The sequence below is a fragment of the Mus caroli genome, chromosome 6 (genome assembly GCF_900094665.2).
Source record: "Mus caroli chromosome 6, CAROLI_EIJ_v1.1, whole genome shotgun sequence".
Lineage (NCBI taxonomy): Eukaryota > Metazoa > Chordata > Mammalia > Rodentia > Muridae > Mus > Mus caroli.
In genome coordinates, this window is record NC_034575.1 from 19,284,699 (window position 1) to 19,302,918 (window position 18,220).

The 18,220-nt window shown below is 38.7% G+C and overlaps 1 protein-coding gene across 2 annotated transcripts in view; it reads right to left on the reverse strand.

The window, feature by feature from the left end:
- The window catches only part of Slc13a1 (solute carrier family 13 member 1), a 75,831-nt gene extending 58,931 nt beyond the window's left edge, over nucleotides 1–16,900 (reverse strand). For both annotated transcript variants that reach the window (XM_021165220.2, XM_029478626.1), the window contains exons 1-2: nucleotides 16,775–16,900; nucleotides 1,719–1,847 (exon numbers count right to left, since the gene is read on the reverse strand). In XM_021165220.2, coding sequence (XP_021020879.1) covers nucleotides 1,719–1,847; nucleotides 16,775–16,873 — 228 coding nt within the window. In that variant the 5' untranslated portion in view covers nucleotides 16,874–16,900. The remainder of the gene's footprint in view (nucleotides 1–1,718; nucleotides 1,848–16,774) is intronic.
- Nucleotides 16,901–18,220: the final 1,320 nt, after the last annotated feature.

Below are 18,220 nucleotides of genomic sequence, written 5' to 3' on the forward strand. Positions count from 1 at the left end.
TGGAAAGAGAGGCCCATTGGACTTGCAAACTTTATATGCCCCAATACAGGGGAATGCCAGGGCCAAAAGAATGGGAATGGGTGGGTAGGGAAGTGGGTGGGGGTATGGGGGACTTTTGGGATAGCACTGGAAATGTAATTGAGGAAAATACGTAATAAAAAAAAAAGAGAGGAGTTAAGACCTAGAAATCATATGGACTGGAGCTATGAATTACATTAATATTTAACTTCCAAGAAATGCTACATGCATTTATGATGTTTATTTGCAGAACAGATGTGAAGCAAAAATTGCATGGGTCAATGTAATTGAATGCCAGACTTAGTCTAAATGAAGCTGAACTTCTTGGAAGTCAAAATTGCCAATCTTGTGATTTACTGACGGCCTACAACCAGAAAAACATGACATGGAATGAGGTCATTTGTGGGACGTAAAATGGAGGAGATGCCTACCCTAGGAGAGAGTTGTCTCTGAAGAATTCTTTTCCACCTCTAAAACCCAAGGGCTAGTGATTGTGTAACCTTTGAAAATAAAAGATTTCTGAACTGGTACTGACAGCCACAGTGGTAAAGTACTGTAAGCTCCGGCAACATATTTGCTGACTCTGACTGGTCTTCTCCACATGTTCGATCGCCTAAGAAACTTAGAATTTGGGGCTCCAGATTTCTGAGAAGCTGAACCTCAGCTGAGAGGGAAAAGCAATAGAAGGATAACCCTTGCCATGCTCTTCTTCAAAATAATCATAATTAGAAAGGACAGAAGAAAAGTTGGGAGGAAGATCAAACATGGTATGGAAAGAGGAACAGACAGGATACTAAGTACAAAAATAATTTTGGCTCCTAATTGGGCATAAACTATGTGAAAATGAAGTAGAAACAACTCCTCTGATAGGAAGAGCTTAACCAAGACTAGTTAGAAAGAAAAATCTCCATCCACATGCAAGATGTGTCAGTATCCAGATAATGGCACTAGACCCACACAGAAGGCAGAAAGAAAGTCAGATTGCACTGACTGACAGTATGAACTTGAGGGCTTTCATAAGAATATTGCTACTCTAAAGTCATAAACACTTTAGGCAGTTACTTATTCACTACCTGGAGAAAGTAAAGAGATAAGTGTTCTGGTTTCAGGGTGTTTCCTGTATTTAAGGGGAAACTGAATTTATTTTCTTTAGATGGGTATCCTCAGACTGCATAAAGTAAATAAGACAAACAACAAAACCCAGATCTCAGCATGAATAAACTCCTCTCAGCAAGAACAAAATAGAAATGCACAGGAAAGCTAATTTGGCTTTATCTCTTTAAATACCAGCTTGCTGGAAAGAAAAACAGGGAGCTTTTTCTTCCTAAAAAGCACAAATTGTGTTTCCTCCCCTCACCCTCCATATTGTCAGTTTGAATTCTGTGGGATTAGGGAAATGTGCAAGATCTTAGGATGTGAATGAATGGCCCCTTTATTTGGGCGAAAGGAGCCAGCTATAAATGTCAGCAAGAGAAGATGGTCACATTTCTCCTATAGACAAACATGACTCAAGAAGCTATGACCTATTTGTTCATTGAAGATGGACAGACATGCAGACTCTCAGCGAAGGAGTACTCGGGTATTTAGAGCACTTACAAAGAAACCTTATGTCAGGATCATGGCTCCCTTTAAGGACTTTTCTCAAATGATGTCACCACATAAGTAAGTCATCAAAATTTAACAGCATTTGAAGAACTTACGTGTGAAGAACGCATGATCCCAAACATGGGGAACATTAAGCCAGGCAGGAGAGCTGTGATTGACAGGGGCAAGGCTTCTGTGATCCAAAATATGGCAATAACAAAGAGGATGTAGGCACATTGTGCTTCCTGCAAAGAACCAAGACAAGACATAAGGTGAAAAAAAATGATCACCTGAAATCAACCTTCAAATCATGACTACTTTTTCTGGATGGGATGTGCTTCGTGAGAGGAAGCTGTGGGGGTTTCTGCAGCATTAAGTCACCACCTAGTAGTTATTTTTAGGGGCTTGGAAGCAAAAGTTAATAAAGGTGGAAATGAAAGCTTGGAAAATCTCCCATTTCCTTTCATATTTCCTCCCAAACAGATTGTCTTCATGTCAATTTTCTGCACTCAAATTAGTGTCTATGGATGTCTATCTACACTCTCATTTGGTGTCTCAAATGGACTGAATGTTGCTGGAATGCAGAAATAGGCAGGCTGTACTGTAGACATTTCTTCATGATGGACCTCTCTTTTGATTCTATTCCTTTCATCTTTTAATTGTGCCTGTATGGGTGGGACCTCCATCCATATTTTTAACCAAAGTGAGAAATCAGAGCAAGCACAGTGAGAAGATGGGTGGCTCAGATGAGCCTGAATCCAGCTTCGAAGCACATGAACTTGGGGATGCAGAAGTGTTCAGCTTGCATTTGTGAGGATGGCAGCTGAGCTACTGCAGACAACACAGGGAGACTCACAGGGAATCTTAATGCTAGTGAAATCTGTTGCTTTGCTTAGTCTAAAACTGTACGTTTCTACAGTTTTCAGGCACTGAAAGGAAGTGGTTAAATTTATAACCGTCTGTGACTTATATAATTTGCTATGTAATCGCCTAAAATGTGCCGAACAATCAATAACTGTTGTCATCCACTACATTGTTGATTCTCTTTCTCGCACTTCTTGCTGTCTGAGGATTCTGGATTGTATTTGGAAATTTACTGAGACTGTGGCTAGGGCTTTGATGAGGTCTTTTCTTTAGGCCTGTACAATATCCAGCTTTCTTCTCTATGATTCACCAGCAGCCAGCTGAATCCTCTGGGCTGGGTTTTTGCTCCCCAGCATCCTTGCTCTTTCAGAGCATCTAAGAGCTTCTTAATAAGCCCAGACCCTGCCATATCTTCATTGTGTTATCTTTTTAAAGGAAAAAGAATAAAGGTATTTTGATGTTGACAGTTTTTACAGAGTCTGCCTCTGTAGTCTTGACAAACAATAAAAAAAGCAAAATAAAGCAGAACCTTGACTGAATCCTTCTAAACAGCTCTGAAGAGAATCTGTGGGCACGAGTTTAATTTAAAATGCCAGTGCAGTGGGAAGGCTATGTATTTTCTTTTAACAATAACCCATGGATAGCCCCAAAACTTTTCCTTACAGCTTTATGTTTCCTGCCATACTTGGAAGAATATAGGTTTCAAAGACAACATGGGCCCCTTGACTATCATACTCCCTAGTTCTGACCAACCCATCTCCTGATACTATTTACTGTTCTTACATTAAGTCTCAAATCTGTCCCTCTGCCCCCATCCAAGTCCACTAAAGGGAAGCTTGTTCCAAGACTAAATCATTTTCTGAGAATGCAGTTGATTTTATCATTTCTTCTATAAAGCTGGATTAAAGGCCTGTCCACCAAGAAAACACTTTGGAGCACCCATATATGATGGTCTGCCTCAGCAAAATAAGAGGAAGGTCAAATGAGGCTGGTGAGTTCTGGTTGCCACTTCTAACTTCTACTGTAAGCTAGAATTTGATCCCAACAGCCTGAATCTTCTCAGAAGTCGCAGCTTTGGTCACAGAAGTCCCAATTTCTGGATGACTGCCTTTCCTGGAAGATTTTCATATTGTCCCAACTCTGACCTGAATCAGCACCTTCCTGTTGCTTAATTTTTATATTTGTGATAATTGAGAATTTTCATCCTGTATTTACTCACCTTCACTCTATCATCAGACTTATCCAAATACTTTTTGACATCAGTTCTCCACTCATAAAGACACTTTTGAACCAGACATGGTGGCACACACCCTTAGTCTCAGCATTTGAGGGACTGAGGCAGGAGGAGAGAGTCCATGAGATTGAAACTAGCCTGGTCTATGAAGCATGTACAAGTATAGCAAGATCTACATAGCAAGACTGTGTCAAGACAAACAAGTCTCCATTTCACACTATTTTGACGTTTGGGTCTGACCGTGGCTTCTCTTTTTGCATCACGCTCTAATTCACAACATTTGTCCATGTGTCTACTAGTAAGAGTCAGTATCTCCTGAAGGGCTTCTTTGCCGTCTGCTCAGCTTCTGGGTCCTTTACCGTACCTAATGATTGGAAGTACCTGAAAGTCTAATATGAAAATTCAATTTCTTTGACTGACAATGCTTGCATTTTTCTATGTAGGTGTGCATTCACATATATGTACAAATTTGACTTGAGACTTATGAATCAGTAGATTTTATACTAAAACATAGTGAATTTTTGTCTTACCTTAACAAATGATAGGCTAGGCAACATTAGTACTATATTGTACAGGGCAACAATGCTCCAGATTCTTAGAACTTATATCTTAGAAAGTAACAGCTGCCTTCTAGTTCTGCAAAGCTTCTCCATACTCCCTCCTCCTTCTCTTCCCTTTTTGTCTTTAATTAGCATTTGAGTGGAATGTTTAGAAAGAAACCATCCCCTACTTGTTCTGACTTTCTTTCTTGTTTCCCTATCCCTGAGTTATCACATTTGCTCGTTGGCTTTCTCTGTGTATATCCATATAATCCAGCAACACTGGGATCATCTGGGAACTTGAAAGAAATGTAGGATGACTGATCCTGGATATACTGAAACAAGACCAGCATTTTCAAGGTAACCAAGTGGTTTCTCTTTAAAGATCAACAAGCTATGGGGTTTATGATCACCCAGTCTTTCTTCTCATTTATACCTCTTGGTTCAGAGTCTTGCTTTCAGAAAATATCCTTCTGCCAGGTGAAATCCCTGGATCTGTAAGCTATTTGGAAAGTCTGACATTTTGCTATGTGCAGTTCAAAATTATATACCATTTGTGGAGTTTCCCACAATGACATTTGAACATAACTTTTTCTATATGAGTAATTCATGGGATTATAATAGCACCATGCTTCTGTTGTCTCTGTAGACTAAAGTATGATTTGTAAGAATTTCCCATGCCTGAAGGAAACTCCAAGTCTAGAAAAGAAGGAAACAGTCACCCTTGTCAAAATAGAATGAGGGAATTGTTTTTCCCCATCTCAAGCCTGCCCACCCTTCAAGGTCTAGTAGAAGTTTGTAATGCTTGTGATGTTGTTATAATAACCTGCAACCAAGGCAAGCATGCATTTTAATCCAAATAGAGAAATCCTTTACAATTATAAATCTGGGAACAGAGAGACAGAAACCAGAGTAATAGATATTTTAAATCTTGTTTATATATTGTGACAGAAAGTGCAGGAAGGGAAGACATATTTGAAATTATGACTACCACAGACTTTGAAAAATGCTTTTAAAAATCCATGATACCTTTTTTAAAATGCCATATGTGAAGTGAGCAGAAAGAATGTGGAGAAGGGGTGAAAAGTGGAAGGGAAGGAAGAAACTGGAAGACAGAAAATACACACGAACCGCATCAGGACCAACAATGCCATTTATATGTTCAAAAGTCTTCAAAAGTCTCTAGATGTCCACTTTGGGGTTACATCATTTGTTTCAGGAAACAAGGCATTCATTCAAGCAGAGAAGACTGTGCAGCATACCGTCATCAGATGTTCCATTAGATCAAAATGAAGAAGATACACTGTCCCTTAATCTAAGATGCCTGCCTGTGAGCACCTGGACCTCTCTGGCTCATTCTTGACTCTCTCTACCTTTCCCTGCTCCAGGAAGGTTCTCTCTCACTAAGGGTGATGGAAATGTCATGGGAAGACACTTTTCCTTTACATTAAACATACTCAGGTGTTAAAGCTTGGGAGCAAATTGTTTTAAAATAGCCTTCAGAATTCTAAATTATTTAGGGCAGTTAGAAAAATTACATAACAGATACAGTTGTTTATTTTGCCATATTGAAAAAATATAGACATTCAGTCCCATTTACTTTTTTTTTTTTTTTAAGTAGAAAATGTTTCTGTGAAAAGCTCCTCAGAGTCACTTTCTTGTGTTCTTTCCCTGTACTCATCCCTGTCTAGTTTGCGGTTTGTCTCCTGTCTGTGTTTTGTGATTCTTTTTATATAGAGACCATTAGTATTTTAATAACCATGTCTTTTTTTTCTCTTCTTTGTGTGTGGTGTCTGCCTGTGTGCATATTTGTGCAGGAGTGCACTCGCCTGTGCAGTCATGTGTGGAGGTCAAAAGGTCAAGTTGGAATGTCTTCCTCAACCACTTCTCTTCCCTATTTTTGGCAGGCTCTCAGTGGACCCGGGGCTCAGTGTCTGGGCTAGCCTGGTTGGCTAATGATCTTTGGCATCCTCCTCTTTCCACCTCCCAGCACAGGGGCTGCAGGTACTTACCACTACCCCTGGCTTTTACATGAGAGCTGGAGACCCAAACTCAGATATTTGTGTTTGTGCAGTGTGTGTTACACCCTCTGAGCTACTGCCTCAAGCTCTGCACTCACTTTTAAAATGAAAATGCTTTACTTGGGTAGCCTTTTGTGACTTTTTTTCACTCAGTATTTCACATTGCAAGTGCATTCATACTAATATATGTATAACTATTGTTAAATTCATTTTAAGTGGATCACATTTTCCTTGTTAAGGAATATATTAGCTTTCTAACCCTTCTTAATTTTTCAATATTGTATGGTTGTGAACATCTTTATGCCTCAGCTCCATATAGATATAGGAAAAAGATTTTCAGTCCTAGAACAGAAAATAAGTAGCAACATTTCTTGGTGGAAGAGACCATATAAAATTTCTTTTATGTTTAGCTATTTCTATTTTCCAAAATGGTGGTTATACTAATTTTGTATCTTATATTTATTATAATTTGTACAGTATTGTTGTTGGTACAAAGTACAAAACAATCCCCTTCCCTATTGCTGCTTCTCCACATTGTTTCTTACAATATTACCATTCTTTCAATTTCTTTGGTTTTTCAATAAGGTTTCTGATCTATTTGGTAAATTGCTTTATTTTTCTCAAACTTGCCTTAATAGACTTGAGCTTTACTTGAAAAATAAAATTTAGAATCACAGCTTCATCCCAGACCTTCTAGTACTTCTCAAACTCAAACTGGCCTACAGCCTGTGTGTTGTTCTGTTTCCTATTGTTGTAATGCAAATACCCAAGACTGGGTGGTCTTCTTGGGTCACCTGAGCATCTTGTGGTGGTTGGTATCACAAGGAGGGAAGTACATGTAAAGGAAGATGATAGAGTCAAGTAAGAAACCAGAGACTATGGGGGACTCAACCTTGGTCCTTTGTACAACTCACTCTCATGAGTCCACCCTTTTAATTGTCAACTACTAATTGACAATTTTCCCAGAAAGTCACACTCAGCCCATGTCTCAACCCAAACACTTTTCTGTTAACCAATCTTTCTTCACTACAGGGGAACCTAATCTAACTCTCATGTCCTTCAACTACTCAGCCTGATAATGGACCTGCTTGGCTCTCCCTAACCAGATTATTCTGAGTATGGTACCCATTTCTCTTGTTACTACCACTAGAATATAGATACCCTGGCCTGCAAGATACCCTAATTCTGATTGAATCCCCTTCCCTGTCTTCCTGAGCGTCCTCTTATCTGACCAGTCCTGAATAACAATGATGGTCTATTTCTAGATATTTCCATTTAGGCAACCCAGTGTCACCCCGCCCTTTTCTTGAATCCCCCTATTAAAACCAGTATTCTCAGCCTTTAGTCTTCTACTTCCATTCAATAGAAGTGTGGCGGGACAATTGTGGTGGCTGTTTCAGCATCCCTAATCACGAGGTGTTTTCTTATATAGGAAAAAGATAACTTTTAAAGGCCAAAAGAAGCATGGTAAGGGAAATACTCATTCTGATACAATTGATATCCAAGGCTCTTGAGGTCTCTACTGCCTTCTCATCTTCTGTTTGTGATTACATTTTCAGATAAAACTATGTTCTACATTTGATACTCTGGAAGACTTTTGTTCCTTGAGTTTGTCTCTTAATATTGATGGGTAGGTGAGACTAGCCAGATACTAAAGAAACCTAAACCAAAACTACCTAACCCAATAAGCCTATCTATACCTTAATTTGTTTTCCTGACTGACCCCTTGGCTCCTAAGACATTTAATACTTTCACTAGGAGCCCTTGGTGATCTCCTCTCTTTCAAAAGAAATCTATTCTTTAATATTTGGCACACCAGACCACGGAGGGAGGGGGGTACATTTCCAAGTGCTGGCAGAGTGGAGTATTGACCTTTCAAGGGAAGAGTATAGAGTGCAGTATACCTTAAAGAATCGAAAATTAATGATGGACATGAAGCCAATTCAAACATCTGTAGGGATGTTATTATCTGATATTTAGCTATCCATCTGGCTGCAAACTGGCAAAAGGATTACCAGGAAACAAGGCAAACACAACACAGATTAGAATAAAGCTTACCCTTGCAAGAACACCCAATAATGTGCCCCAACTTATTCAGGCGTAAGGGAGGAAGAATAGTCTCCCAATCGACACCTTCCTAGTCGGTATACCTTCTGGCTGTACCTGAGTCATGCCTTGGCATGATCCTATTATTCGTCTTATCTGTGTATGGTATTGTCACAGCAAATTGCTTATATTAGTTGAAATAAAACATTATCCTTGAAGAAACTGAATTCAACAACAAAAACGAGACATTTCTCCTGAGGAAGTTGATTACGTAAGGCCACTCAAAACTCCCAAGACATTTCTGAGTTTTAAATTTTAGTTTGTTGTTTTAATTTCTATGACTACCTTTATTCATGTCTAACATAATTTTTAAGACTTTTCTGTCATTTATATTCTTCTCCTTTCCTATATTGCTGAGTTCTGATTATTTTCATGGCATTTTCGGTGTTTTCACCTACATATTGATTTCTGCAACCTTTATTATCATAGTGCATTTTTGAAGCTTTCCAAAGTATCCTGAGTAATAGCTGTTTTATTTATTAATTTTATATACATTTAAAAACTACATCATAATTATATTGTTTTCTCTTCCCCATTCCTCTCTCAAACCCTTTCAACATACCTCCCTTACAATAATACCTTTTAATGTTTGAACCTTATGGCCTCTTTTCTTTAAATTTATACACACACACACACACACACAGAGGAGAGAGAGAGAGAGAACAATTCCTGTACCTCAGATGATAGCAAAAAGGTTGGAAAGATTGTAAGAGTTAGTTAGAGGCCAGAGAAACAGGACGTTTGCTGTGAGGCTTCATCTCATAGAGATGTCAGAGAAGTTATATCCAATGAAGTCTCATCTACATGACTGTCTAAGTAGGATCTGAGCAAGCAGAATGACACCAGTGGACATGTTACCATGAAAAGAGGCAAAGGCCATGATGCTTCAACCCTAGACAAAGAATTATAAGTAACTAAAAAGTGCTGAGAACAGGACGAAGTCTTCCCTAGGGAAGACCCCCCAAACTGGTTTCTAATACTAAATGGAACTCAGCATATACACATCTCATCATATACACGAAAGGAACTGCACTATTATTTTCATTGTGTGCTTTCTCTTTCTATACTTATCTTTCTGTTCTGAGAGTTTCACTTTTACCTCCATTAGTCCTTAGATAAGATTCAGCTGAAAGCCCTAATCCTGCTAGTATGACCCAAATGGTGCATCTGACTAAGTAAGAAAGCTGATGTGTGGTTCTTCTGGCTAGGAAAACTGGAAGTGCCTGCTTCCTATGGACCAGAAGCAGTGGTCAGTCTCTTTTTGTCTTTCATGAATTAAAGAATATCTCTTTTGTCCTTAGTTTCTGGTGTTGAGCTGGATCTGACTCCAGAATCATTTGTGGGAACTGTTGGCTATGAATTGGCTATGTCCATTGTACTATTTTGTTTGCTAACTTATTTTAACACTTACACAAGACACCTTTGTCAATTCAAGCACAAGATTCCTTAGCCTTAGGGATCTGTTGCTTTACTTTGTTCCTCTTTTTTAAACACTCTCCCCCAGTTGAGATAATATCTTTCCATTTTCCCCCAGTGTCCTCATCTCTGATGTGGACAAAAGAATTACAACTAAAATATTTATGTGCAGAGGTGAAGTCCTCACAGCTGATATTCTCCCACATCTCCAGTCTTGATTTAAGAACATCTTCATTCTGTCTTATCTTACTCAGCTAAGAAGAGCCAACACAAATGTAGTTATGGCTAGGCAATTGGAATATTTTCCCCTTTCCCAAACTTCTCATATTACCATGAAAAATGCAGCTGTTTTAAAAAAAATCACCTTGGTTATCTTTTAAATGATAACCCCAGATGAAAATGACACATATATTCTGTTTTAAATACAGTTTTTCATCCCTCCCCTTTTTGAAGGACACACTGACTGACAGTGGGCTGTGGGTGTGGTTCTTATGTGGATAAAAGAGTTGTTCTCCTTCCATCAGAATTTGAGGAAAGCAGATCAACCACAGGCCTCACTCATGACAACTAATTTTCTGGAGAGGACACAAAGCCAATAAGAAAGGAGAAAAGAATGCACTCTAAGTAAGTCTATGTGCTATAAGGAAAGCGTTATTACCTGGCAGAACCCAAAGTTGTACATGGCTTCTGATACACCTGCACCATTGCAGTGGCTATCAATCAAAGCACAATCCATACTAATCGCAAAGCTTGATCTATTTTAAAACATCCCTGTCTTTGAAGATGGAAGGTATGGAGCTCAATGTTACAGTCAGGGGAAAAGAGTTAGCATCTCGGGTTAGATTTTAGACTTTAAAACCGGAGAGCTGAGACAGCCAGGTATCAGAGATTATTATTTAACTCCCCTTTTTATTCAACTTCAATACCTCGCTAGCACACTAGAGGCATGACTTTCATCTTACTCAGACCCCACTCCCACACCACTGAATTGGAAATAACCACTGTTCTACATTTTATGCATTAAAATGAAATCCATGAATTACGACCCCAGTCACCTGGGAATTTTACTAACCATCCAGAAGCTGGGATTTTACAGACGAATCTGAAGTGAGTCTAGAGCAGCTGATCTGTAGACAGTATCTCAAAGTTTTAAAAGAGAACCCTCTTCATTTTATAGATGAGGGAATGGGCCAAGGGTAGGATGTCAAAAATCTCTTAGAAAACTTATAAGAATTATTTAAGTATTGGGAGACAGATGAGGCTAACCCATGGACAAGAATCCATGTATCACAGAAGCTTAAAGTTACTGACATTGACACGTTAAGGGTCCATCATAGGTCAAGGTTCTTGTGCAACAGTTACAAGACCAGAGAATCTGCATCTCAGTGAGCACTTGTGGGATTTTAAGTGTGGCAACTGATGTATATATACATTATCAGGATCGCATAGAAACACTATTCCAGAGCAATGTAATTTCCTAACAAAGTGAGTTTTAGTAGAAGAAAATGTCATAGTGTTTCTAATACCCTGCATTCTAATTTCAAAATTAAAAAACACAATACAAAATGCCACTGTGCTCTGTAGGCTTTGGAGTTTCTAGTACCTTGTATGTTAATTTAAAAATTAAAAAATACACAACAGAAAAGAGGGCTGTCCTCTGTGGGTTTTGGAGTCAGCCAGTCTCCTATAATCTTTTTGTTCCATTTATAGGTTCCTGTGACTTTGGGTAATTTTTAACTCGAGTTTGTTTAACCATTGAAAGGAGATATTGACTATTTCTAATAATTACTACAAGGCTTATTATTATGAGCTGTCACATTTGTCATGTTTACCAAGCAAGGTACAAAATCCTATCCTAGAAGGGAAAATGAGCTTTGTTGTCAGACACCTTCCATTTATACTCACGTTCCCTCTCTTCCAACCACTTCTTCACCTTATAGCTCATAGAAATTCCATACCCTTCTGACACATGAGAACAACCTATTTGCTCACTCAACATAGTCATCTACTCTCTGTGTGACAGAGAGTATTTGGGGTTTAACAATCTACATGATCCTCTTAAGGCATTTAGAGTCTGTAGAGGAAGGCAAAGATAATCACCCCATGGAATGCACACTACAATAGGGCCAAGATAGCTATGATAAAACATGAACAGTCATAATGATTCTCAGCTCTGTTCCTCTCAAGGAGGGCAGGACAAAGTAGGAGACAGGAAGATTCCCTCGCATGAGCAAAGAGGGCACATTAGGACTAGTCACTGGTACTCTGGGGACAGCAAAGAGTGAGTGTGGAAGACAGATATGGGAAGTTAATAGGACAAATGCCAAAGTTGAAACTTTTCATCAGTGTAAACGATGCTTGCCTGGTGGTCATAACTGGATCAAGCTGGCATTTTGAAATGAGTTCTCTGGCGAGATTTTGGAAGAATGGGTGTGAAAAGATGATGTGTGAATAGAGATGAAGATTGTTGTCACTAGGAGAGTACAGTGAGGATGGAGAGTGGAAGAGGGAGGGGTGGGGAGAGCAAGATCTAGATGGAAAGACAACATACTGAGTGTTAGGCGAGAGGGAGGAGGAAAGCTTCTGAAAGGACACATGGGTTTGAGGCTTATGAGTATATCTTGACTCTCCCATACTCTTCTCCCTTGGAGTCCATCTTGATGTAAAATATTAAAAACAAACAAGCAAACAAACAAACAAAACAGAAGTACCAAAGAGAAAACTGAAAAGCAATTGGGATCTTACAATCTATCAACTAGTAAAAGTTTTACTCAGTATTGTTTCCCTGTCTCTTTATTGTGAAAAGGGCTCTGAGCAAAAGCATCAGACAGCTGGAGTGAGACACTCTTGGGAGAAATGTGGCCAATAGAATAATATATGACTGCTCAGATTTTTCCTACGGTTTCTCAAAGAACATTTTTATAGAGACAATGTCTAGCCAAGCCCGGGCTGGCTTTGACCTTGACCTCCACTCCTTCTACTTCCATTGCTGGGATTAGAGGCATGGACTACCACACCTTGTTTACACATTGCTGGGCCTTGAACTCAGGATTTCATGGATGACCAATAGTATTCTGATTGAGCTAAGTCCCTAGCTGGTCTTTCTTTTAATCTTGTATGTTTCATAAATAGTAATACCAAGACAAACCAAAACACTGTAAAAAGAAATAAATAAAAGAATGAAAATAAAACTGAGCACATGCTGAAAAGATTAAAATTAGCAAACTGCTAGAAGTTGTCATAAACAAACAGTTACATATAAAATATAAATGAAACTGTAGCACACCGCCTAGGCGAATATTAATAATAGTCTTCTGTATGGGAATGTTGAGGCAATTTCTTCTTTAAAATGAGAAAAAAAACCACTGTGATTATTTAAATAATAAATATTTAATGCAACCAGCAGTTGCATTAGAACTTTATTATTGATTACTTTGTTTTTGATTAGGGACTAACTGGGGAAGCAATAAAAGTACCTTTGTGTTTAGGTGAGAATTTAAAACTATTTCTGATACTTTATATTCCTAAGAAGGTATAACTTATCACTTATCAAAGGAACATCTACAGCAATGCCATGGGACTGAACTAACCACCATGGAACTTTTATAGAGGCAGATAATCACTTGTAGTGAATATTGGCCATCAGAAAATGGAAACAGACAAGTGTTTGAAAACACAAGCAACCACATTATATGAAACTCTTACTAGTTTTTCTTTGTATACTTATTCTGAAAAATTTGTGTGACTGGTTAATAATAATAAACCAATTGGTAATAATTAAATCTGGTATTCTATTAGGCTTATGCCCTGAAGCTTCAGGAATAGGCATAGTCTCTTTCCTTACAAGATGTCACTCCCATGAAAGCACAGAAAAACATAGGCTCAATTTCTCATTCAACAAGATGGTATGGAGATTCCAACCCAATGCCATGATTCATAGTGACAACCAGATGAGAAAGGGTCAACATAACCTGACAAGCAGACATGACCCTGTGACATAGCTGGGACTCTGTGACATCAGGAAACAGAAACAGCACACACCTAGTTCATTACTTCATTTCTCAAAAGACCTTTCCCCAGTGTCGGGAATCAATGCCATTTTCTACCTCAGGACTCTAAATAGCATGATGCTAATTAAGGAAATAGTTAGGATAAACCTCCTTTGCTCTTTGGCTTATTGGGAGCATTATCTTGTAGAGCACTGGCCGAGCTGTTGATAAATGATTAACAATCCACAGGGAATAAACCTTTAAAAACACCAAATTGAGAAAAGTCTGTAAAACACCTGTTAACATATGAATTCCAAGTTTTGACAAAACCCAAGTTCAGAACAAGCTTCTCGGTCTTTGTTGTGCTCAGTGTCCCTGAGCACGTATTCCTTCAGATGTGGAATGAGAACGCTGGCCTGTCAGCCATCATCTGTGCAGTTGTTAGAAGGTTAAATAGAATGATGTGGGCAAAGCATTTGGCAGAATGCCTGGAAGAGAGGAGTGCTCTGTACAGATATCCTTTTTCCTTCCCTCTTACTGTTGCTTAAAAATTCTCTGAGGAGCCCTTTGTGGAGGACACATTTTTGGCTGGAGATGGAATTGAGATAGGAGACAAGGCCAGACTCTGAAAGCAGCAGTAACCAATGGCAATCCCAGCTAGCAATCCCCCACTTGTTGGTTCTGTGTCACATACGTTCATTGTGTTTTTAAAAGACAAGTTTGATTTTTCATTTTGCTTGAATTCCTCTGTTACCTCATTGCTGTGTCTACAAGTGCAGGTTTCCTTGCTTCAGTAACAAAGATGGTAACCATAAATTGATGTATGTCCTTGCAGATGTAAGCGTCTATCAAATATTATACCTTCTTTTCTGCCTTCATTGCAAGAGTTAAAGAATGTTCTTTTAAGTGTACTTAGTAGTTGGTTAATGGTAAAATTTCTATTCAAATTTGCCAAAGATAAAATAAAATAAAATAAAATTCTGTTATGGTGTTATGGATTTTTGTCCTCATTAAAATTAATTGAATTTTAACAAGTGAATTGATTAGAATGAAGCAAAAGGAACACACATTCATAAGTACAACTTGATACCAGACTCCTTGCTTTGCACTCAATGTACTTGCGCTAATGTGCAGACGTAATATACTTTTACCATTGCATGTTTGGGAAAGGAAAATCAATGAGTGAATATCTTAGCAATGATACACTTTCCTGGTGGTGAATCATGAACTCATATTAGTGTTTTTTTACTTATGTATTTGTTTTATTTCTCAGTGAGCTTATATTTTTCCCCTAAAATTATGGCTAGTAATTAGAGTGAGATGCATCTGTACATCAGTGGAGCAGTACAGCTGATGTGTGTTCATGACATAGGATTCATTTATGTATTTAATCCTATGGAGTTTAATTTCATGTATTCCCTGAAATAAGTAAGAGCCCATGTTGAGACTAAGGCAGGAATGTTAAAATATGGCAAGCATTTATGTATGAATCAAAATGTGCCTGGGAGAAAATTCTGATCTATGTGCAGATTCATATGATCAGGCAGCTTGTAAAGAAGTTATTGTGCACAATAGATGGAGTAACAGACCTAGAAATGGTGAGAGGAGGAGCTGTATTAGAACCCTGTATGTACGAGTCAATTCTGTTATCTGGTCCATGCACCAGGGTCACATTGCTGCCTAGTCTCAAGGGTGGGAATCAAGTTCAGGAAGCTACAGTAAGATGAAATCTGGCTGAGCATTCTATTCCTGCACTGTGAATTTCCTTCAAGGAATTTCCAGATAGGTGGCTAAGACTTCTGCGGGAAGCTAGGGTACCCAATGTACCATAATTATTCTATTTTATTAATACAACAGTACTAATGGCTAAAGAGCATCAGCTGGGTTCTCTTCTACTGAGTGGAGGGACTGCATGCCTAGGGAGGGTAAGAATTCCCCTAGCTGTATAGGCAGCACATGAAGGGAGACTAGGAAAATCCCGCTCTGTTTGGTGAGTGATGACTCATCTAGTGCTCACCACAAGCCTGCCATGATCCCACTCTTCTGAGAAAGCAGAAGTACAGGAAGGTTATGTAAGTTGCTCAGGTCACACAGCTTGCAAATGCTAAATTCGGCATCTCAAGCAGAGAGCCTGTCTCTAGCACCTGTTCTGCTACCACCAGCTCACACTTCTACAGTTCTAATACAAACGTGCTCACTGAGTGTTTGCTTGTTCAGACCACGTCACCAAAACATGGAAAATTCACTGAGTTTAATATTCTGGGCTTAATAGACTGATTCTTTTCTAAAGGAAACTGAAAGATATTCATAAGTATGCCAACGTATGCACACTAAAATCTGAAGTGAGCAAAGCAATGACTTATTACATTTTCTGATTAACCTGGAACGTAACTTCACAACTTTGATGTCTCTGTTCCAGAAGGAAATTAAATTTCTGGGAAGTTTTGTGGCTGACTCTAAGCCACAGAGCTGACAGCTCTGTAAGTATCTCTAGACCTTACTTTGCCAATTGTTCTGTCTAGGGCTGTGTAACCTGCAGGCCCTTGGGGCTCCTGCATCCTAGAATAACTGTGAATACAACACAACATATTTGTAGCTGGCAACAACATCATATCACAATGTCAGAAAGCTGGGTATCCCTGCGAGTCCTTTATATAGAAATATATGATTGCTTATTCCTGGGGGAAGAGATCATTACCCATGATGCTTCCTGGAGACTGAGAACTTGAGAGATCTAAAAGTTATGTTTGTTCTGTTCCTTCTTTCATTTAGTTGATAGGTGGAGAACAAATCTCGTTGATTATTATGTCTAGTTATTCCACTTAATGACGAGATGAAAATAAGACCAACCATTAAAAATGAAGAAAACCGACAAGTACAATGTATAGACAAGCAGAAAGTATTACCATTCCTTCAGCTTTGAACCAGACCATGATCAACATCGAAGGACAACTCATGGCACAGCCCAAGCCATGTGCCTGTGTGTGCTCCAAGCTTGCTTACCTTGGTGCGGATGATGAGAGGGAGTGGCAAGAAAACCAAAACAGTGAAAACCACAAGGAGAAAGCGGCGATAGACCAAAGCATAATTGAGGAGATTCATTGTCCTGAGCAGGTGCCTTCAACAGTATCCTCCTCACACTCAGGCAGATGTTAAATAACCAGCCTGGATTAATATTTCTCTACCTCACCATCTTTACTTACCGCCTCAGACAGACCAATGTTGGTTAAAATTAAATCTTATTTTTATTGTTTTACTATCACAATTAAAAGAAAGAGATAAGCCCAAGAGTACTTAAGGACTCAAAGACCATTTGCTTATGTGATTTATAAAAAGTAATACTGATTCTCTCTCTCTCTCTCTCCTGTTCCTCCACTTTTTCTTTCTTTCTTTCTTTCTTTCTTTCTTTCTTTCTTTCTTTCTTTCTTTCTTTCTTTCTTTCTTTCTTTCTTTCTNTCTCTCTCTCTCTTCCTTCCTCTTTTCCTCTCTTTCTCTTTCTATCTTTCTTTCTTGGTGCACAATAATTGGGCTATAGCCTTGAAAGACCAGGAGAAGGTAAGATCAGATCATGAATGAAGTTAACTGACTTTGTTCACACTTAATCCCCTCTGCCCCTTTTGATGAACCCTGGCTTCTTCTAGCTGAAATTGTCAGCACTATTGTGATAGCCTCAGTATTTCAGCACAGACTGTGTCCAGAATCCTATCTAAGAAAGTATACTTCACTGTCTAAGGTGAAATAGCAGCTCCAAGTGCATGGATTTCAGTGCAGGGGAGTGGGTAAAAGAGGATGTTTGATACCGATGGCTTTTCCTGGGGCTTCTCAGGTTGTGGACTCGAGTCAGCATACTGAAAAATTGATAGCAATTTTCCCTTTTACTTTAAAAGCAAAGTACATTGTGTCTTTTAGAGATCTTAATACTTTTTCTTGGTAGGAAACAAAAAATGAACCTTATATAAACATTCTCCTTTAGGAACTTTATGCATTTGAAATGATATTATTGTACTAATATTAGTTACATAATTATTAAGGGAATTGTACAGAGATAAATCAGGGAGGTCACTCGAAGGCTGTGTGTGCATGTGTGCTTGCATGAGAGAGCCATCATGTGTGTGTGTAGGTAAAGATGAAAAATGTTACAATATAGAGAAGGTGTGGCTAGGGATTGTCTTGTGTGTTTTAAAATGTGAATTGCCCACAAAAGGTCAAGTTAGCAACTTTGAACTCATCCTTAGATGTTAACAAAGCACCCCACCAGAGCTCCTGAACTTTATAGTAAATTCCTCTTGACACAGACTTCACTATTATATAACATATGGTTATCATTTAGACTTGACTTCTAATTCCATATTAGTGTTGACTCTTATTTTTGTGCCAAGGAAAACTATTCCTTTCAATAATAGCCCCTGAGTTAGTGTGAATAAGTATTTTCCCCTCTAAAATGATAAA